Source organism: Manis pentadactyla, chromosome 2 (genome assembly GCF_030020395.1).
Source record: "Manis pentadactyla isolate mManPen7 chromosome 2, mManPen7.hap1, whole genome shotgun sequence".
Classification (NCBI taxonomy): domain Eukaryota; kingdom Metazoa; phylum Chordata; class Mammalia; order Pholidota; family Manidae; genus Manis; species Manis pentadactyla.
In genome coordinates this window covers 80,186,971-80,210,183 of record NC_080020.1, presented here as the reverse complement: position 1 = coordinate 80,210,183, position 23,213 = coordinate 80,186,971, and the positions used below count along the sequence as shown (strand labels likewise).

The 23,213-nt window shown below is 35.1% G+C and overlaps 1 protein-coding gene across 1 annotated transcript in view; it reads left to right on the top strand.

Annotated features, from left to right (window-relative positions):
- JMY (junction mediating and regulatory protein, p53 cofactor) overlaps positions 1–20,934 on the top strand; it is a 114,385-nt gene extending 93,451 nt beyond the window's left edge. Inside the window, exons 7-11 of the mRNA XM_036914149.2 lie at positions 816–902; positions 8,543–8,638; positions 9,854–10,451; positions 11,942–12,252; positions 15,592–20,934. Coding sequence (XP_036770044.2) covers positions 816–902; positions 8,543–8,638; positions 9,854–10,451; positions 11,942–12,249 — 1,089 coding nt within the window. The 3' untranslated portion in view covers positions 12,250–12,252; positions 15,592–20,934. The remainder of the gene's footprint in view (positions 1–815; positions 903–8,542; positions 8,639–9,853; positions 10,452–11,941; positions 12,253–15,591) is intronic.
- Positions 20,935–23,213: the final 2,279 nt, after the last annotated feature.

The following is a 23,213-nucleotide window of genomic DNA, read 5'->3' as shown; positions in this document are numbered from 1 at the left end:
TAAAAGGTCATTTATTATATGACTTTCTCTGGTTAGAAGAGTGATCTGTTGGTATAGCTTTGAGAGTGTTGGAAAACATTAACCTTTTTATCTGGATGACTTCTCCAGAAGGACCCAGGGAAAATGAAGACTCAGCATGCTGCCCTTAGAAAAGTTGCCAGATGATAGATAGTGCATTATCACTTCCTAGTTTATTAGTGTTTGTATTTTCATGTTTTCAATTTTTAATGTCTAGAATAAGCATATCTGTATTTTCATAATTCTGACTTTCTGGTATAGAGTTTCCAGTCATTCTAACTTAAAGGTCTCTTTATCTCTGAAGTCTGTGACCAGTGGGTTCAGAATTTGTGATACTGTTTAAACCAGTCCAGGCAAAATCATCTTCTTTAACCCATCAGAGAGAGCTTAGGAATTCAGACCAAGATTTGTATATCTTTTTTTCCCAGATTAGTTTAAAAAGTACAATAAGGCTTAGAATCTTGGCCACAGACTTCAGAGCTGAAAGAGACCTTTGAGATTACCTAAGCCCCCCCCACCCCGTCCACACTCCACCTTTCTCCATCCTTTCTCTTCAAACAAGGAGAAATCAAGAGACCTAAAGAAGTTAATTGTTTTAGAGAAGACTCTTTTTAAATCTTGATTATTTGGTTTATGCTGTTTTAATACTTTAGATTAAAAACCAGAGGTGACTTACTTGGTATTTTGTTGCATAGGTGCATGTTAAGATTAAAATTTAACTCAATCAAATTAACCCTGGTGTACTGTTTCAAGTCGTTCAAGTTTCACTGACATTGACAAATTTTATGTATTTATAGGAAATTTGTATTGCAAAACACAATGAAAAATTTCAACAGCGCCTTCGGAGTGAAGATGAATATAAAACTCATCACACAGTACAGCTAGTAAGTGGGCTCTTGGAGACTTAGAGCAAAGCTTTAACTTTACATGTCTCAAAGTTAATAAAATCTTAAGAAATGTTATAACTAGATGTTAGCATTATTATATTAGTGTATAATATATAGTGTATATATATGTGTACCCACAAACAATTACTATTTATAGCATTTTTATACAAAATTGAGTAGAAAATACAGACAGTTCTCATATACTCCACACATGCACAGCTTCCCCTACCAACCATAATCCCACATGAGTGGTATACTTGTTAAAATCAGTAAAGTACCATGGACACATCCTTATCATCCAAAGTCTATAGTTTACATTAGAGTTCATTCTTGGTTCTGTACATTCTGTTTGTTGGACAAATGTATAATGACATGAATCCTATTAGTATATAGAATATTTTCACTGTCCTAAAAATCCCATGTTCCACCTATTCATCTGACTGTCCCTAAACCCCTGGCATCCATTGATCTTTTTTTACTCTTTTCATAGTTTTCCTTTTCCAGAATGTTTAATTGGACTCACATAGTATGTGTATGTAACCTTTTCACATTGGCTTATTGAACTTAGTAATACAGACTTAAGGTTTCTCCATGCATTTTCATGGTGTGATAACTTTTTTTTTAGTGCTGAATAGTAGTATTTCATTGTCTCGATATACCACTGTTTATCCATTCATCTACTGAAGGACATACTGGTTGCTTCTGACTTTTGGCATTTATGAATGAATTGCTATAAACATTCGTACAGGTTTTTGTGCACATGTATGCTTTCAACTCTTTTGGGTAAATCATGAAGGAGCACAATTGCTGGATCATATGGAAAGAGTGTGTTTAATTTTGTAGGAAACTGCCAAATTGTCTTCCAAACTGTACCATTTTGCATTCTTACTACCAGTAAATGAGAGTTCCTGTTGCTTCCTATCCTCATTGGTATTTGATGTCAGTGTTTTGGATTTTAGCCATTCTAATAGGTGTGTAGTGGTATCTCATGGTTGTTTTTTTAGTTTCAGTTCCCTAATAGCATATGATGATAAGCATCTTTTTGTACTGCTTATTTGCCCTCTGTATATCCTTTTCAGTGATGCTCTTTCTATTCAGATCTTTTGCTTATTTTTCAATTGTGTTGTTTTTTTCTTATTGCTGAATTTTAAAAATCCTTTTTATATTCTAGATAACTGTACTTTATCAAATATGTCTTTTGCAAATATTTTTTCCCAGTCTGTGGCTTGTCTTTTTATTTTCTTGACAATATCTCTTGCAGAGCAGAAGTTTTTCATTTTAATGAAATCCAGCTTACCCATTCCTTCTTTCATGGATTGTACCTTTGTTGTTGTATCTAAAAAGTTAACACCAAACCTAAGGTCATCTTGATTTTATCCTGTTAATATTCTAGTAGCTTTATAGTTGTGCATTTTACATGTAGGTCTGTGATCCATTTTGAGTTAGTTATTTGTGAACGGTGTAAGGTCGGAAGGTAAACAACTTCTCAGCAACTTAACTTTTTTCTTCATGTGGCTGTCCAGTTGTTTCCAGCACCATTGTCGAGAAGACTGTTCTTTCTCCACTGCACTGCCTTTGTTGTTTTGTTCAAGACCAGTTGATTGTATTTGTGTGGGGGTATTTTGGGCTCCATATTCTGTTCTGTTGATCTAGTTCTTTTGCCTCTCCAAAGAAACTTTAGAATCAGCTTGTTGATAACTACAAAATAAGTGGCTGAGGCTTTGAGATTACATTGAATCCATACATCAGGTTGAGAATAATTGACACCTTAACAATGTCAAGTTTTCTAATCTGTGAACAGGAATATCTGTTTATTTAGATTTTCTTTGATCTCTTCTATAAGAGTTTTGTATTTTGAATCACAGAGATCTTTTTTGGAGGGTGATAATATAAATGGTCACGGTAATATACATAGTCTTTAATTTCAAACTCCATCTGTTCATTGCTGAAATTAGAAGCAATTAACTTTCATCCTTCAGACCTTGTGTCCTGTAACCTAGCCATAATTGTGTATTCCAGGAGTTTTCTTTTGTCAGTTCTTTCAGATTTTCTACATGTAGACAGTCATGTCTGCAAATGAAGGCAGTTTTATTTCTTCTGTCCCAGTCTGTTCTTGCGTTCTTGCATTAACTAGGACTTCCAGTATGATGCTGAAGAGGAGTGATGCGGGGATGTCTTTGTCTTTGCCTGATCTTAACAAGAAAGCTTCTAGTTTTTAACCATTAAGTATGATATTAGCTGTAGTTCTTTTTGCAGATGTTTATCAAGTCAAGGAAATTCCCCTTCTGTTCATAGTTTGCTGAGAACATTAGTTTACTTTTTAAAAAATCACATTAGAAACCTCCCACTCCCAGTATTGCTGTGCCTCATCATGCCTGCTGTATATTATCCCAATAGTAGTCTTTTCAGAAATATGTCTTAGATTATTCAACACCAATAATTTGTTTCATTAAGTAGTAGAAATCCTGCCATGACCATATCATTATACTATATGCTTACTTAAAATTTTTGTTTCTTTATAGAGTCACACTAAGGGAGAAAGGGCTTACATTTGTCTCTGTTATCCCTTAAGCTCATTTTGGCACATGTTGGTTAAAGTTGCCCCTTGATTTTAAAAACACAAAAAGTAGCCAAACCATCCATAAACTGTTAGATTCATCTTTCCCCCAGAAGGTAGAAATAGAAAAATTAATTACTGTACCTTTTCCATTGTTTCCTTCATGAGTCAGAAACTGCTTTGTAAGGGAGGTTAGACAGTGGACAGCATAATAGGTGAATAAGAATGCCTCCTCCTAATCACCATCGAGCACCTGCTCTGTCAGCTTGTTTTTGAGATTTCACATTGGAATTTATTCCTTATTACCAAAGATTTTGGCTTCTGATAAAATGTCAATACTTGGGTGGATGTAGTAACTACCTTTCTTTAGAATGAATATCAAATCCTTTCTTAGAATGTTTTATGGGGCAAAGAAGAGTAAAAATGGAATTGATACTTGGGAGAATCTCAAAGATAAGTGTCATCTATCTTAAAATTTTGCCTAATACCACCCTTGGGTGGAATACCTCATTGTGGGAGAATGACTCTATTAATGTGGATTCAGTTTTTACTGGGGAGAGTGGATGGAGTAGGTACTTTCTAAAGGATGGTAACACAAGGCACTTTGGGTTTCTGTTAACATTCTGTTAATCTGTATGCTGGTTACAAAGGTATGTTCATCTTATGACAGTTGCTCAAGTTATACACTTATAAGTTGTATATTTTCTTAAACGTGTTATACTTCAATAAAAGAAAAAAGGTTTTCATAGCAAAACTTTTTTTTTTTTTTTAATGAGAACAGACAATGACTATGACTGGGCAGGCAGAGCACACACCTGAGCATGGAGGAAGTAACTGAAAGGTCATATTAAAAGAAGCCATTGTGTGTAAAATGATCTAAAAAGTTCTGCTTAGTTTTTATGAACTACAGCTTAAGGTATTCCATGTGTATGTTCTTAAAGGGAAAACCTTGAGTTATAAGTGTGGTCACATAAAACAAGAATGTACTTTTTAGTGGGGAAAACTGACTTATTTTCTGACCACCATTTCCTTCTCTTACCCACACCATCACTGAGCTTTTAAAAAATAATAATAATTTCACATTTTATTTAAGTCTATTTTAGACAGTTTGCTATCACATATTAAAATATAAACTTCCTTAGTCTTAATTTTGCAAGGATTTCCAAAAGAGATTTTTGAAACAGTAAGGTTTAAATCTAGGAATCTACATTTCAAATAACTTAGCACTGAAGAGATTTTGATAAAGGTGGTTCAAAACTATCTTTGAAAAACAAAGATTTATTTTGAGCTAAGCCAACTTTCATTTTCCTCAGACTATGCATGTTAAAGCAACCTTTTGTTGCTTTTATTAAAGTATACGTTAAGAAAAATACAACTTACAGTGTATAACTTGGGGAATTTTCATAAGATGAACATACCTATGGAACCAGCGTACAGATTAACAGAATGTTAACAGAAACCCAAAACACCTTGTGTTACCATCCAGAAAGTACCTACTCCACTCTCCCCAATAAAAAGGGTAAATTAACTTCTTTTTACAGTTAGTAAGTGACTTTCAGAGGTCATCTAGCTTGTAAACGGGGGGACCTGGTATTCAACTCAGACCTGTGTTATTTGCCATGCTCTTAAACACAATTATTATGATACTATGCTTGATAAAGAATTTATTTCCCCATGCAACCTCATCAGTAAATGCCTCAGAAATCTGAATCTTTCTCCCTCTCTTTCCATCTGAGATTTTTTAGATTATAGTAAGACCTGACTTTGTATAGACAGTCAACAGAAGCAAAAATATCTCTGAGCTCCATATCCTACCACTTCTACCTTATATTTAGAGATCTAGATTCATTATTTGAGAACTCTTAAGTATCTGTTAGTTTTTTTCTCAAGTAATAAGCCCTATGTCCCTTGAATAATATACTTTCTGTAACTACAGAAAAAAAATCTTCATTTCTGGAGTAAGTGCTACTCTATGTGCCTTGGAAAGACTCTCTGTCCTTGAATATTAGTAGCATGTATCAGGATACGGGAAGGTACAAGCTCACACCCAATTCCAGTTGGTTACCAGATGTACATGTGAGATTTTTTTCAGTTCCTTCCTTTTGCTGAGTCAGCTGGGAGAGTTGCACATTCCAGCTGTGTGAAATGGAAGTGAACATGGAGTAGGGGCCAGGAGGTAGGTAAGTTCTTGCCTCACTGTGTCCTTGAGCTATTCTGGGCTTTCCTTTCTAAAGGAGAGAATCCACACAGGACCTTTATGTCTGCTTTTAATGCAGAGCTCAGTCATCTCTGTGTTTTCCCATCTGAAAACCTTTTGGATTATATAGCAAGTCTTCGGACATCTGGTACTATTACTGAGAGATGCCTGACTTTTAATCTACTAATAAATGGTCTTTGAGAACTTGGTAACAGCTTTCAAGACAAAAGGTCTTCTAACCTTCCTTAAGAGGAGAGATAAAGAAAGTGGAAGTGGTCTCTAATGTGTATGATAGTTACATCTCTCTGGGGAACAGGTTGGCTGTTGCCATACTCTTCGAACCTATGTTTCAGCAGTGTGATTATCAAAAACACTACTTCCACTCTACCCCATGCTAAGGACTCCACTTTAGTCCTTCTTTTCATAAATCTAAGTATATGCCTCAATATCTCATTACGTTTTCCTCCCCAACCCCCAACACATTTTTCATCTTGTATTCCCATTCTGGATTAACAGTACCACCATCCATCCAATGTTGGACAGGGTAGAGGACTTGAATTTCTTTTTCTCACCACCTCCATCTCTACCAGGGTTGGTTTTTTTCCTTGGTGCTTGATAGCACTAAACCCCTTGTTTGTTTAACATGCCTACTCATCTTTACCACTTTGAGCTGCTTATCTCCTAGAGCTTGATGTAGTGTCTTGACAGATAATGAAAATATTTGGTGAAAGAGTGAAATTTATTTATTGTAAATAATAAATTTCCCCTACCATATTACTTAGATAGTATTTGAACATGGTATATGACTTTTTTTATTCTATGATCTTAAAATATTACTTAGCATTTTCTAATTTTGTCCTGTTACCTAAAGATGGTTTTTTCCTGAATAATTGAGTATCTTGATGTCTGTATAAATTTTGATTACTTAATCATATTTTTAAAAATATCCTAAATATTTTTTTCTTCACTGCTACATTAAAATCCTTGTGTCATGAGCAGTTTTAATTATGGCTTGCAAAAATGTTTCTCATCTATTCCATATATTTAAAAAAAACCATACTGTGTTTATAAAAAAGACATAAAGATCATTATTAGCTTAAAGCAATATACAAAAAGTTACAAAGAAAGAATCAACACCAAAATAGATTTTACTTTATAACAGGATATCTTAAGAATCTGAAAGAACAACTGGAAATTAGGTAAATTTCTTGACCAAGAAGATTTGGAAAAACATTTAAGTGTTGTGATCATATTTTAAAAATTATTTCAGCTTTAGTCTCATGCCTTGAAAATGAATTATTGTCCTGTACTTCTTCCCAACTCCCTTTTCCTTCCACCTCCCATGTGTTAGGAACCTTTGCAATGTAAAAATAATTATATGATGTTTGTTTTGTATTTCATAATAAGAATTCAATTACTTCATAGTCATCATTCCTAGAGTTGTTAGGTTCAGTTTTACCTAACTGTGGATTCAGTGTTTAGTACTAGTCCTCTTTTCACAACTTCTCTATTCCTGAGTTATTTCGGTTCATCTTGGAGTTGGTTAGATTTTATTAAGGTACTAGTTCAGGCAAATTTTATGGCTGCTGTATTTTCTGAGCTCTGAAATATTTAGGAAGGCTTGTCTGTTTCCTTTGTATGTAAAGGACAGTTTGCTGGGTCATGAGTCATGTTTCCTATCAATAAAAACTCTGGAGAAGTTGTGCTGTCTTGTAGCACTGGATTGTAGCTGTTGTGTAGAGGCCCCCCAACCCCCACCCCCGACTTGATTTTTTTTGCCCAGATACCCATGAAGAGTCTGTTTTAGTGTGGAAGTCTACTAATTTTACCAGATGATCATTGTGTATCAGGGTTTCCTGAAACTTGATGTACACATTCAGTCTGAAGATACAAATCATCCTTTACATTTTCATATGACCATCCAGGCTAGAAGTAACTCTTATTAGCAATTATATTGTCCTGGTAAAAGCAGGTAGGAAAGATAAGATAGGTAAGAGAGTAGGAGAATAATGGAGCATTGAATTAGAAGAGGACGGTAGACAAATGGGAAGAGAGAGACAGGTTAATGACACTGGAAACCACCATCTCCCTGTGAAATTACTGGTCTTGGGGGAGGTATCTCCAGTTTTTTTAAACAAAGAAAAATAAAGCCATAGCTATCTAGAAAGCCTTTTTAATTTATTTAGTATTTGTCCTGCCAAATGAGATTCAATTAGACAGCTTTTAGGTAATTCAGCATGGGAAAATTTTTAAATTTCTGTGCAGACGACTGCCAACTTATACGGTGTGAGAGTAAACCAAATTATTCATAAATAATGCTGGAAGTGCTTTTTTCCTCCCCTCTAACTGCTGGTGCTATTGATTGAAGTATATTTTGTATACTATGTAGCATATATAAATAACATATTACTACATACACATACAGACACACAGACACACACTATATTTTGAAGTAATGTGTAATACCTAAATTAGAGTTGACCTTAAAAATAAAATCAGCAACCACTTGGTCTAAGGTCAACTATTCGAGTTAGCAAAATATAGCAGCTACAGTATTTCTACTAAAATTGCTTAAGCCAGATCTCCAAAGATAAAACATTTTTTAGTTCAGAAAAAATTTTATTTTACTTTACAGAGAAAACATCTTTAATTGGGAGTAAATGTTAAAAATGAAACAGTATTATTACTGTCAGCATATCATTATGAATCTTAACATTATTTCTTTTAGAAATTGATAATGTTTGATGCTGTAAAACATTTTGTTTAATGCACCATTCTTTGGTCCAGTTTACATATTGAGAGAGCTCTCTTCTTTCTTTTTTCCTTATTAATAATAAAAATGGAACACAACCATAATAAAATTACTATTAATTTTTTTACCAGAAGAGAGAGAAATTACATGATGAAGAAGAAAGAAAAAGTGCATGGGTTAGCCAAGAAAGACAGAGAACACTGGATAGACTTCGAACTTTTAAACAGGTAATAAAAGTATGGTCAATTTACTGTTTTTCATTGCTTTTTAAACAGAACTACATATACACTCCTATTGTAAGATTTCTGAGAAAAGCTTGGTTTTCTGTTTGTTATTTAGAAAATGATTATAATCATGGCAATCCTTTTAAATTTTTTAAATTAATGTTTTGATTGCCCAGCTAACTTTTTCTGTGATTGTTTACAGAATTAATATTCTTTTTATCCTTGGCCTACCACTTCAGTACTATAAGAGGAATTGTCAGGGCGTCTGAGAATACTGGTTCCTCTTGAGTTTTATAAAATCAGTTCACAACTGACTATTCGTTTTAAGCCTTAACTTGTTATTAATTTATGGTAGTAATCTATAGATAAACATAGATGAAAAGTGCTTCAGCCATTTTCTTCCCAGGCTAACCCATGAGTCTGGATGCTGGTAATCACAACAGCTCAACATTTCCTTGGAAATGTGCTTAAGCTGAATAGTTCTAGTTATTAAAGTGCTCAGGAGCCTTACTTCCACTGCCTCTTCTTAGGTTCACCTTATAGATGAAGGAGGCTTTTCATTAAGTCCTTTCAGTATTATAGTGGGGGAGCATGGTGGGGTAGACAAGGTCTTAACACAAGAAGCCCGTGTTAAGTAAATAATTGACTACCAAATGTGTCAATATGAGATTTTATTATAGTTGAAGATAAAAATGGAAATTTCTGCATATGAGACTCAGATATTTTTTATTCCCTCTCCTGCTCTATTACAAAATGCATATGTTGTTTTCAGAGATTTAAAAATGCCAGGTAACCTTTTCAAAAACATTGTTTTTTTATCTCTAAGTATTTGAAAATACATATAAGAAATTATAGTTCCATAGCTTTCTGTATACTAATAGCATATATATGACATCATTTATGTATCAAATGTCACATAACCATTCTTATTTCCATTTTACTTAGTAATTTATTAATTTTGAACAGTTGACTTCTTAGTGGATAAGAGTTGGCAAAGACTCAAGGATTTGGTGATAACCAAATAATACTTTGGTGGTCATAGTTTCAGAGGTATTATGCTTTGATACTCTGATTTTGTGCATAACTTTATTAAAGAATTTCCCTGCAAATAACAAAATCTCCAAAATAACATCTTTCATTTGATGGAGAGAATAGGCATTTGCTCATAAATTGTTTTAATATAATTTAGATCAATTATAATAACTTCTGACTTTTTAGAGGTACCCAGGGCAAGTCATACTTAAATCAACCAGATTGCGACTCACTCATGCAAGAAGGAGAAGTGCAGCCAGTCCTGTGCCTTGCGAGGAGCAGTGTGACTCTCTACCAGGAGTGCTCCAGGTGGAAGAGAAGAGTGAAGAGGTGGAGGAAGGAAGAGGTGAGCCTGGGTCATCAAAGACAACAGAAGCTCAAAACCTCACACAACTTGAAGATACTTCATTTGCACAACTTGAAGCTGCTTCGTTACCTCTCAGTGGTGTTACCTCTGAACTGCCTGCCACTGTATCTCTTCCACTTTTAAATAATACTGACCTTGAACCAGGTTCTGTTACTATAGATCCACTCCCACCACCTCTTCCTCCAACACCCCCTCCTCCCCCACCACCCCCTCCTCCCCCTCCACCCCCACCTCTGCCTGTTGGTAAGGACAGCTCCCCAGAGACACTGGAGAAAGGTCTGCCAAGAATGGAGGGGAATGAGAAGAGGATCCCGAAGTCTGCGAGTGCCCCCTCGGCGCACCTCTTTGACAGTAGCCAGCTGGTCAATGCCAGGAAGAAGCTTAAAAAGACTGCTGAAGGTTTGCAGAGGAGGAGAGGTAGGTTAAAAAGGTATTCTTGTATTTGTTGAATAAAGTGAGGCATAATCAAAGGACTTGATTTCATAGGACCTTACAAAACTTAAAACATTTTTTTATTTTGGGGCATTATTTGATAGCAAACTGGATTTCAAGGTAGTATTCTTACCAACCCACTTTGACAAGGGAGTACAGACACAGAAATGTGTACCTTCTTAAAGCTTAAAAAGCTCTGAGGCATTCTTAAAAGTATGTATTCTGAAGTGATACACGATCTGTTGGGAAATACATATTATGTAGCTCCTTTTGTGTTGGAAAGAAAATCTGATTTAACTAGGAAATACAAGAAAGTATATCAGGAAAGATAAGCAATCTGATCAAGACTGCCACACTAGGGTGACATTGGCAGGACCATGTAAGCTTTGGTCACATTTATTGAGAACCTTTGTATATTTTTGTATAAAGAATAGGGAGCAATTTGTACAATTTATTGCATGTGAGATAAGCCTCAGTAAAAGCTAGTTTTGAGAAGAACAGAGAATAATGCTGGCCCTTAGGAGGTTTTAGCTTACATAGGGAGAATATTATATTTAAAAAATTGCACAGCCATTAAAAAGAAGGAAATCTTGCCATTTGCAGCAACATGGATGGACCTAAGGGTATTGTGCTAAGTGAAATATAAACCAGCCAGAGAAAGACAAATACCATTTGATTTCATTTATATGTGGAATCTAAAAAACAAACAAAAGGGAAATAGACCCACAAACTGTTGGTTATCATAGGAAAGGGGTGGGCAGATGGGTGAAATAGGTGAAGGGGATAAAGAGGTACAAACTGCAAATTATAAGGCGGACAGGAATGGAAGTACAACATAAGAGAATTTATACAATAATGTTGTAACATCTTGGTATGATAATGGTGTAACTACACTTACTGTGGCCGGCATCTAGTAATGCATATAATTATCGAATTACTGTTTTGAACATCTGAAACCAACATAATATTGTATATCAACTTTATTGTAATAAAAATTAAAAATTGCATGTTACATTTTAATCTGAGAAACCTATATAATTATATAAAATCCTATAGAATACTCCTTACCTTAACCCAAGTAGAATTTGATTTGTAAACAAACTAAATGAGGTTGGGTGGAACACCATAGTGAATGAAAATTTAATTTTATAAAATTGAATATGTAACCTGGTCACTGTTTAAATTTAGATTGGGTTAGTGCATTATGGAAATTTTAGGGGTCTCACCATGATGTTACTAAAGATATTACCACCTCCTAGCTCCCAGTCTGCTCACTTTCTCACATGGAAAACAATAGGAACCAGTAATACCTGACATGGGATTTGAGTCTTTGGGATTTCTTTTGACGCTTTATGGTCCATTTTGTAGATGGCGTTTTTGGTGTCCTGGGCTGTTGTACTCCTAAAGTCTAGAGGTTATACAATTTGACTTGAAGAGCAATCCTAACTGTAATTGTTCTCTTCTGTTTTCTAAAGTGAGCTCACCCATGGATGAGGTGCTAGCTTCCTTGAAACGGGGTAGTTTTCATCTGAAAAAGGTTGAACAGCGGACTTTGCCTCCTTTTCCTGATGAAGATGATAGTAATAATATCTTGGCACAAATAAGGAAAGGTGTAAAATTGAAGAAGGTACAGAAGGATGCTTTGAGAGAATCCTTCACACTTCTGCCGGACACAGACCCTCTAACACGGAGCATCCATGAAGCTCTTAGAAGAATCAAAGAAGCATCCCCTGAGTCAGAGGATGAGGAGGAAGCTTTGCCTTGCACAGACTGGGAAAACTGACAAGTAAATAGTTTTGCTTTCTTTAGTAGCATTCAACAACTTGTATAGTGGATGATAAGGTCTATTATATTTTATTGAGTCTGAGACTTAGTATTTATTTTACAGCTCAGCTATGTCATGGAGCATTGTAAATTTGTAAACTTCAGGTTTTACTTTTGTAGTTTCTAGAAACAGAAAACCACTTTTCAAAGATAATGTTTTAAAAGTGCCATATATTTATATCCTCTTCATTAAAGATTTGTGCAGTACAGCTATATCCCCAGTACAGAGGATAATCTTTTTTTTTTTTAAACAGAATCATTGGCTATATTGAAGATAGTCTTATTCTAGCTTTAAAACACAGAATACGCTTTTTATAACTGAAGTTTTGGGTAATATTTAATTTTGATGTCTTATTAGCTACCCACAAAGGAATTTTATAAGATTAATTTAGAAAAAAATTATACTGTCTTATTAAACTTTCTAAGCCTTTAAAACTAAGGCTTATTATTTTAAGGCTTATCATAGTTACTGCATTTTCTAAACAGAATTGCAGCTAATATATAAAAATTGTATACACACCTTATTGAGTACCCCTGTGGGTATTGGTTACACATTTGGCATTCTCTTAAGGTAGTAGAGTTGTACTCCTACATTTTAATAAGCTATTTATATAGTAATGTGACACAAATTATACTAAATATATAGAATTAGTAAAGATAACACATGCTCTAAATTAGTATATAGAATTGGTAATAATCATAACTGAAATGTTATAATGTGTGCAAAATATAAATTATGCAAATACATTCTGTTAATTACAATGTTCCCTTGATGGATTATGTTTCTATGGGCTTTACAACATTCGCCAAAAGTAGGAAGACTCATAGTCCTGGAGAGGGTAGGTAAAGGAATAATAAACTTGAGAGATACTATTTTGGATATATCAAATAAAATATTACTGAAAGCAATTTCACCTGTTTCACTTGGGCTTGGGTCCACCAGGAAAATATAAATGACCCTCTGCTACATTCCCAGTCCTGCTCTTCCTGGTCAGCACCTGCACTAATCAGTAGCTTAACAAAAAGGGTGAAACGCCACATTCCTCTTGATAAGTAGTTATGTTACCTTTAATGTGCTCCAGAGTCAACATTTGATGGCACTGCTGTTCTGCCATGGCTCAGTACCCTTGTTCCCTGTTAATTAAAGGCCCTAAATATCAATTACTTTCTATGACTTACTGTTTTGGGATCCCACAAAATATTTTCTGACCATTTGTGCTTGTACATATGTACATTATGCTTTGTAGAAAAATGTGAATACATCAGTGTGTGCCTGTGTGTTGAGACACAGGTATGTCTGGGAGTCTTTCCCACGCTGGATATTTGTAGATTGTCTCCCACTTTACAGTGCTTGCTACCTGTTAACTTGTCTCCTTCTGATTGGAGGTTCTCAGAGAGCTGCTATGCACATGTCTAAAGCTATAATGTTAGTGCTGATTGGTTAATCTCACAGCTAGGTCTTCACATAGTCTCATGTTTAGTCCATTTGTTACAGTTGCGTGCAGTGGCCCAGACAGGGTGCCTGGCTCACCAGCAGCTTCTCAGGCCAGCCTATCCCAGCTTGTCTCTCCTATCCCACTAGATCCTGCCCAACACATGATACACTGCAGTAGCATTTGGTATAGTCAAGTGGCTGGGATGTTACTTGACAGCTTTTGACTACTAATTTAGCCTTCTATCAAATGTTAAGAATATGTCCATGAAGAGTACTACTTTGAAAATTGCCTAAAACTTTTCTTTTTGGGGCTGATTGTTTTGTGGCTTATGTATTGTAAGTATAATGTTAAGAGAAACGTGAAATAATCCCAGAAAATGTTTGAACTTGGATATCTGCAATGTCACTTTTAAAAGACAATGTATTCTATATTAGAAGCAAACCACAGGCTAGTTGTAACCCCCCATCCATTGAGCAGGCAGTGAGAGAGGCTCTGTGTTGTTCCCTTGTGTGTGGTCTTGGCAAATCATTTTTTAATTTCTCTGGACTTTAGATAATTCTCTACCTATGGCTAAAAAGGCTTTTATTTGTATTTTCTTTATTACTACTCATTGGTTTCTTTCTTGAGATTTCATATTATTAATGTAATTGGATTTTTTTGAAGATATGATTTCTTAAAATTTCATGAAGTTCCCCAGTTCTGTCTTGTCTTCCTCTAAAAACTCTTCTCAGAGATAGCCATAGGTAATGTGTCCTTGAAGGGGATTTCTAAGTCTAAGGAAAACTAAGACTTTTTATTGATTTCTGTTTCCTGTGAGGTCCTTCTTGCCAAGTAACTGTAATGTTGCTGTTCAGTAGATACAGTGTGAGTCACAGAGATGTAATTTTAGAAGTTCTGATAGTCACAATACAAAAGGTAAAAAGGAAAGGATGAAATTTATTTTAGCAATACTTTATTTTCCATATGTCCAGAGTAGTATCTTTCAACATGTTATTAATATAAAAAATTTACAATGTAGATTGCATTTTTTTATACTGAGTTTTCAAAATCCAGTGTGTATATTTTACACTTACTAGCAGTACATCTCAATTTGGACATTTAATACTCAGTGATTTAAGTGCAGTGTCCTATTAAAACAAAGTTGTATTGAGAAATGTTTTATACTGCTTCAGATTTCAATTTAAATAAAAATAAAAATAGTTTCTCAGTCACACTAGCCACATTTTAAAGTGCTCAAGAGCCACATATAGCTACAAGTATTAGATCTGTAAGTTAGAATATATATAAGCTATAACGCAGATCTATAAAAAGTTAGTACTTTATGTGTCAAATTTTATCTGACGAGTAGGTCTTCTATATATATATATGCTCCTGTGCCCTGGGTATATCTCAAATACAACTGTTTTGAATTTTAAAAAGCCCTGGTAAAGCATCTGCTAAAGATGAGTATTAATTAATCCTGTCCATTTAGAGTTCATATTTACAAAAACTTCATTCTCTAAGTGTCATTTAATATAAGTTATTACTGGCTGTTTATGAGGCAAATATTTGAGATTTATCCTTTCACTTTGTAGTTCTGACACAATGTTAGAGCAAAAGGAGTAAATCAAAGTGAATCTAACATACCTTTTAAGTTATCAAAATCTGTATTCAGATTTTTTTGCCTTTTTTATGCAAGCATATCCTTTTGTTTTTTTTACAAAAGTTTCTCTTGTATACCATCTGTATAAATGTCTACTGATAAGAAAAAAACATCAGTGTTCATCCTGGATATGGCAAGAAGTGTGAGGGAACATAAATACTCACTATTCTTAATAGGTCATCTTTTTTTTTAATAGACTGTATTATTTTTTTTTTGTTAACAGGTGACTTTACAGAAAGAAAAAACACCTTGAAAAACAGTTGAAGATCCATTGATACTCTGTTGGAAAACAAAATTTTAACCACTTGATTCCACAGATCCAATCTGTATTGGCTCAGTGATGTGAAAAAAAAAAAAAGGAAGCACTTTTGGCAAGTTACCATTTTTCCAGTCATTCCAATAGATGGTTAACATGAGTGTTACATGTTCAATGTTCCTGACTTCAGTGAAGAAGAGACCTTGCAGAGGTTCCTGTTTTTTAAAGCACCTTTCCCTCCTGTCCACCCATTTATGTTCTTGTAGTGGCCAGTAAAGCTTAGGGGTTGCTCTGAGCTGGAAGAACACTGGGTTGACAGAGACCTACTGTAAAGTGTATTGGGACCGCTTTGAAATCCATCTTTCAGTGCACTGAATAGTCATTTGCTTGAAAACACAGAGCTGCTTCCATGTCAGCTAAAAAGTTTACCATAATATCTGTAGGATACGAATTGAAAGAAAATCAGATGGAAATGCACTGAGAATTTCCACATTACTCATCTCCAAACGGGAAATTTTCACAAAGGTGTTCAACAGCATCTGAAAAACATACATAACCATGGAGATACACCTATTAATGTGTTTATTTACCACACATTTGACATGCATATTTTTAGAAAACCACACACTTTTACACTTGGTAAGGTTTCGGAATAAAAATTTCTGTGCTTTTAAATAGTTCTTTATAATTGTGAATTTATAATAGTTTGAATTTTATGTGCAGTTTTGTCTAGGAGAAGCAGTAGTCTGTAATTAGATAATATTTCAAATTATTTTTAGTCTTTTGTTTGAACTGTTGCTTGATTAGTGTAACTCCACATGACTTTCCTACTGAGAATCAGAAATCAGAACTCAACAACAGGGATGCAGATCTCAAGTCTTTTTACCATACAACCCTTTAAGTTTTTATTTTTATGCTCTACAGTGAAAAGTGTTCTCTACAAATACACAGAAAGTAGACAGGTAGAAAAGCCTCCCTGGCTGGCATTTCACTCTTTTCACATGCCTTGAGTGGGGTTTTGGGAGATAGCCTTTGTATTGTCACAGAATTTAAAAACATGTAGTTCTAGGTGCCGATTTTGCTATATTGAAGTCCTGAAGGATGTGCTTACATGAATGAAGCTGTTACGATCCTCAGCAGGACTGTCGTGGGCCTGAATAAAGGTAGAGATGTTGGACCCCATTATAGTACTCTGGAAAGTACTATAAGATAGATCTTGGCCTTTATGTGAAGGGAATTAAAACTGGAGTATCGAAAAGAACTTTTTTCTTATGAGGGAATTCTCTGGCCTAGACCCAAAAAGCAGTCCCAGAGTAAAAGCTCTCCAAAGTGTATAAATTGGTTTCCTGGAGGAAAAAAGATCACTTTTGTCATTTTAAAATGTTATTTCCTTTAAGTAATCATGGAGAAAGCTTTCTGACAACAGGTAGCATAAAAATCCTTGTGCTTAAAAGCTGGTAATGTACTTACTGATAAGACTAATTAGGAGCCTTAGCACAGCATTTTCACAATACATTGGTTTTATGCTGGCATTATTCCCACATGTTGTTGCAGGAGGTTAGATTTTTTTTCCTATGAATCTTCAGTGAAGAATCAAAGCATGCTTTTTAACCCAAAAAATGATTGGTTTAATATATATACATTTTAAATTGTTTAGCAAATTTGTGAAACATACAAAAAATCATATCTATTTCATGCCTTTGGATGCTTTTTGTAATTTTTTTTTAAATTTATTGACATTTAGAAAAAATGCAGGAGGATCTAATACTAAATTAACAGCAAAAGCATTGGAACTTGCATAGGTTCAGAAGGAATTGCTACCCATTCAGTGTTAACAGTTTAGATTCCATTAACAGGCTTACTTATAAGAGGGTCCTGTGATCCATCTTCCTGAGCCATGTAGTAAAGTCTCTAGACAGTAACGGAGGGAGTACAGAGCCCTGTAAATCCTTGTAGGGTTGGCTTCACAGCTCTAAGCACATCCCAGTGTAGCACTCCATGAAGGTCATCTCACACTGAAAAGTGAGTAGATTACCAAAAGCCTTGTTAGTAGCCAACTGTGCTCATTTTCTGGTAAATAACTTTCTTCAGTGTACCTACCCATTTCCCCTACTCAATATTCAGGTTCCTATTTCCACAAAATTACATTACTGCAGATCATCAACCTTTGGAGTTCTTATAAATAACATTAAAATTTCAAATAACTACAGTCCACTTGTCCATCAAGATGAGATTCCAGTTAAATCCTCATGTTAACTTTAACAGTTTCAGAACTGGCAAAAATTACGTAAGTGTGGTCAAATCCCTCCACCCTCACCCCTGACCCTTCACCCTAATAAAATTAGCATCTTTGGCCTTAGTGTTAAATTTGCATATATTTAGTTATGATGGTACTTAGATGATCACGTTTCCAGTTCCAGACTTGCCCATACCATTTATATGGTTGAAAATATCTGACAGTTATATTTCTGTTAATGTAACATTTCTGTATTAAGTCCACACCAAACAGCTGCTTGCTTAGCTGAATCAATTTAGAAGTCACTTTACCAACCTAGCCTCAGCTGCAATGTATTTAAAATAAGGAAATAAGTAGATGGTGACTTGGGGATATTTTGAAGTTAATTGCCCACCTGAATGTCAATTTTAAATATTTCTCTTACTAAGGCAATCAAAATTATGTATAAATAACCAATGTGTCATGTATGGAAAAGGTATTCCTGATTTATAATTCTAGTGGTACTGTGGTGTGGCAGTATGAGAAAATGCCTGGCTAAAGAGTATTTTTAAATGAGCAGTTGTCTTGCTTACTTGATGTGTATTTTACAGGCTTAATTGAGTTTGTGAGTGACAGGAAAACAATCATTCCTTAGTTTTTCATTGTGGAACTGAAACATTTCTATAAAGTGCATTTTTAGGTGAACTTGTAGATGCAGCAGTAACAGTTGATCAAGTGTAGTATTTCCCTGGTGGGAATGTGGGACTTTTTACATGAAACCATAGAAAATTTTCAGCTCTTTCTTGTACTCCATATAATGAGGAGAAAGAAAAAACCTTGTTCCTGAAAGCTGAACTAGGTAGCAATATTTGGTAACATGGCATGACCACTTAATGTTAGTATTTAAATGTGGAAAATTGTAAAGCACACTTTGGCCATCGCAGGCCTGAGAATTAAAACTCTCTGTCATTGGAACAAAAACTAAGGGGCAGCATCCGTTTATAATGGGACCAGAATACAATTAATACAGTTTAATTGTATACATTACCAAATACCCCATTTTAAAATTGCATTCATTGAGTGTGAGTATAAATTTAAGTCAATACTTTTAGCCTGAGGAAAGCTTCTTTTCCTACTAAATACAAGGTCCCCCTTTTTTCCGTTATAATTTAATAATTATGCACTTAAAATCAGATACCAACCTGTAAAGTGCTAATGGGTCTTTAAAGAACTTACCAGGGAGTTGAAATTTCATATACTTTACCTGGTTATTTGTAAAAAAGTCTTTTGAAACAGCTGTAAAACATTTAAAAACTGTAGCAGATACATTGTTAACATGCAACTGTATGGTAGTCAAAGCAGAAACCTTACGTTTTATCTAATCTTGCACTGAATTGAAATGATAATAAAAAGTGAAATGTTCATTTACACAGATTTTATTTCCCACTTATTGCTTAGCATAGAAGAAGTATGTTTAGTATTAGAGGACTGACCAGCAAGATTTATTTCAGATGAGAGATAAGAACATGAAAGCACCTTACTTTTTCGCACATATTGCATTTATTTAGTGCTGCTGAACAATTCAGTAGTTATATCTGAACTTTGCCGCAAAGTGCTCTTTTAGTTAAAGCATATAAAGAAGAGTCTTTGCTTAATTGCTTTGTAAAAAGAAGCAATGGTATTTTTTATCCTATAAGTATAGTCTAACTTAAAAAGTTTTTCCTACAAAATGAGTTTATATTGCTGTCTAAACTATTGTGTATGTAAACAGAGGTTTTTTTTTTAAAGGTGAGAGGGAGTCTGAGTTCTGTGTGTGTGAAATGTTTCCCCATTGAGTTATTTCAAAGGTGTGTTCATTCTAAAGTTTTCTGTTTTGCCCAGAGTAAATGTACAGCTTGGTAATTGAATTTAATTAAACTCCAAATTTATAAATATTTCTCCCCTTCTCCAGACACATTTTTTATGCCACTATAAAGTGTGTGTACAGAAAATACCTCCAAGGTTGATTGATACATTATTTTATCAATGTTGTTTAACACTGAATCTCAAAGCGGCCATTCATTTTGAAGGTTAGGGTCAAGTTTGTTTTGTTTTTTTTAAGTCAGATATAATAAGAGTGGTTCAGTTTGAGGAGTGGAGGACAGAAAGGAAAGACCATGGTAAGTGATTTTTAGATGGATACAAGTGGCGTGGGCTTTGGCTATAGAGTTCAATTTTAACAAGGGATGTTTTGGGGTTTTTTTGTTTTCACTTGCATGTTCTATGGTTAACTGTCAAAGAGTGTAACAAATTATTTTAGCTTTTTCCAATACTAATTATATTGGTTCTAAAAAGCCTCCATCATTGTGGGGTGGCATTTTTTTCCTTCACTTGTTGAACCAGGAGGGGGTAGTCAGTACAACCCAGGCAGTGACTTCTGAGATCTTCAGCTTGGACAGAATATTCAGTCTCTTTGAATTTCTCATTGTACTGTACGTCTTGCCAAGTGTGAAACCATAATATTTAGTTCATGAAAAACTGAAGGTTACAGATCATTTTGCATGAGTAAAGCCCATTAGGGCTAATGAAACTGACATGTATTTAGCCTTTATGGTTAAAGGAAAATGTTAATGGCAAACAGATTCACCATTTACTAGCTTTGTGCAATATTATAATGGTAGAAGTAAAACACTAGCACATTGTGCTTGGCTTTTAAGAATGGCTGTAACACCATCGCATTAAATGGACAGTGTGCACAGTGTGTTGTAAATGCCAACTCTTGCAAATTTACAGTACTTAAAAATGCTCAATTAACATTCTAAGTATTAAAAGTACAAAGAAAAACCTAAGCAAGCATATTTTATAGCAATACTATGAAATCTCCAAAATTGTTCTGTTGCCTTTTGTTCTTTAGTGCAACTTCACTGCATTGTAATTATTGTATTGCTTTGTATTTCATGTTTTTTACACTCATGACTTAAGAGATAAGTACTTGTAAACCAAGTATTGCAATCACTTCTCTCTTCTTGTACATGCAATGTAACAACATGCAGTTTTGGTGCTTAACAATATTCCTTTTTTTCTTTAATAAAAGATATTTATTGAGTTAACCTCTGTTTAAAGTAGCATTGGTGGTTTTATATACTGTCACTTCATTTTAGGTAGAAGGAACACAGCAAGTTGTGCATTTGTTTGCTAACATTTTTCCTAGGATTCAGACTATCAACCCCTGTACTTATGCCTCTTTCCACCTGCCATTTGTAATGAAGCATTTTAATGACAACTTTATTTGGGCCAGTAACAACCTTATTCATGTTATCTGTGTAATTATCCAATGGTTTGGGAAAAGTCAACTTCCAAAACTGGAAGGTCTTTAGACAATTTAAATCAACAGTCAATTTGTGATCATCTAAACTTGTGATCTAACTAAAGCCTTGGAGACACTACTCTTTGGTGATGCTGACTTGCAGAGGCAGATGCCTAAAGGCAGGTGTCCTCTAAGGGCCTTTGGTCCCAGATGTTGCCCAAGTATTCCAGCTCCCATCTCTTACCCTGTGCAGCTCAACTTAGTTTTGTCCCTTTAGATAATGGAATTTTTGTTGATTATTTATTAGTAGAGTTATCAAGTCTCTACATGAGAAGATCCACATCCTGGTGTAAGATGACTTTATCTCTTCCACAAGCCATCAATTATAAATGATGGGCTGAACAGGATGGACTTTGGCATTTCCTCCCAGCTCTAGGCTTCTATATTGAGAAGTGAGACGTTTCTCTCCCAAGAAAGAGCTTTATTTAGTTCCATGTGTTCCCTCTACAGATATATCTGAAATTAACCAGAGGGCTTTGCTTATTAGTAGATGGTTTTCTTAGGAGAATTTAGTTCACTAGAATATCCATATTTAGTCCATTTAGAATATCACCTTCTGCCTATTGAACTAAATTTATAATAATAAACTCTACATGGTACTTCAGAAGAATCCTTGTACCTCTCCTTTCACCTTTGTGAAAATCATGGTGCACTTGCCCTGGGATGGTTCACTGGGTGGCCTCTCTGTCAGACTAGCCATATTTACCAAGAAAGCTGAAAACCCCTCCTGGAAATCTAGGCCTGTTGGAATTCCCTAGTCCCTTGTGACTGTTCATCCCCGTCTTGCTGACTTCCATAAGCTGGTGTCAACATTCTCACTGTTACTGGTTGCTAAGGAAGTTTAGCCACTCTTCCCATGAACTCTGTCCAAGGTATTTCCATGGATACCCTTTCCACAGAGACCCCACAACTTTGTAGCTCACCAGAAACTTCTTCATTGATAACATTTTCTCCAGATCTCTCCACTAACAGTCTTGACCATTTACAAGATCCTCTTGCTCACCAGTGTGTGCTCTTATCTGTCTCTGAACTTGGCTGTTTTTCAACTGCTTACCCTCTAATGGAATTACTCCCTACGAATTTTCCTACTCAACTCATAGGTCCAGTCTTCTGATCACAGCCACTACTTCTTTCCCTCCTCCATCTCATCTCAGCTTCCTCCCTGTCACTATTCTGATAGCCAGCCCTTATAGTATATTCAGTAGAGTCCTGGACTCCCTGCCTCCTTTCTGCCTAAGGAAAGCATGCGCTGCTGCTACAAGCTCTTTTTGGGCAGACTTTGGTCTCCCTTCCAAGCCTTTACCCCTAGTATCTCCAGTTTATATGCTCATCTCTTGCCTTTACACCTGCACAGGTTTCTTGTCTAAAATGCTTCTCTTCCTAATCTCAACATCATATAAATTTTATCCATTAAGTATTAATTTAGAAAGTATGTGGGCAATATGTATTTGACCCTCCCTGTGTATCAACATTCTTAGAACATTTAAAGTTGAGGAGTAAGAAAGATGTGAAAGGAATAATTGCAGAATCTGATATAATGTTCACAATTCTATAAAAATCATTTGAGGCATAAGAAAAGGTTCTAGATATTGTTCAAGGTGGGAACTACTATGTTACCATCTGCAGCCATCATGGGCATATATAATCTTACTCAAAATTACATCACACAGAAACCATTCTATGGTGAAAGTAGTTCAGTTGGTAACAACATCCCACAAAAGGTTTTAGGCCAAAGTGACTGTTTTCATGCTTAAAGACCCAAATCTTTGGGGTCTTTGAGCGAATGTTCAAGTGTTCCACTGGTTTAAATCTTTTAAAAGTTATTTGGTCCTCCTACAGGCCACTCTGTGGCCCACCTCTTTGCAGAAATAGGTGGCCTACTGGGCAAGTATGTGGGTCAGTTACACAATTTCTGAAACAATGTTAATTGTGTGTTCTGTCAACACTTCAAGCAGCTGTTAGAAAATGCAACCATAAATCTATTGTGACCCAGCATTTGCTGAAAGGTTTTCTATTGTCAACTAGTAA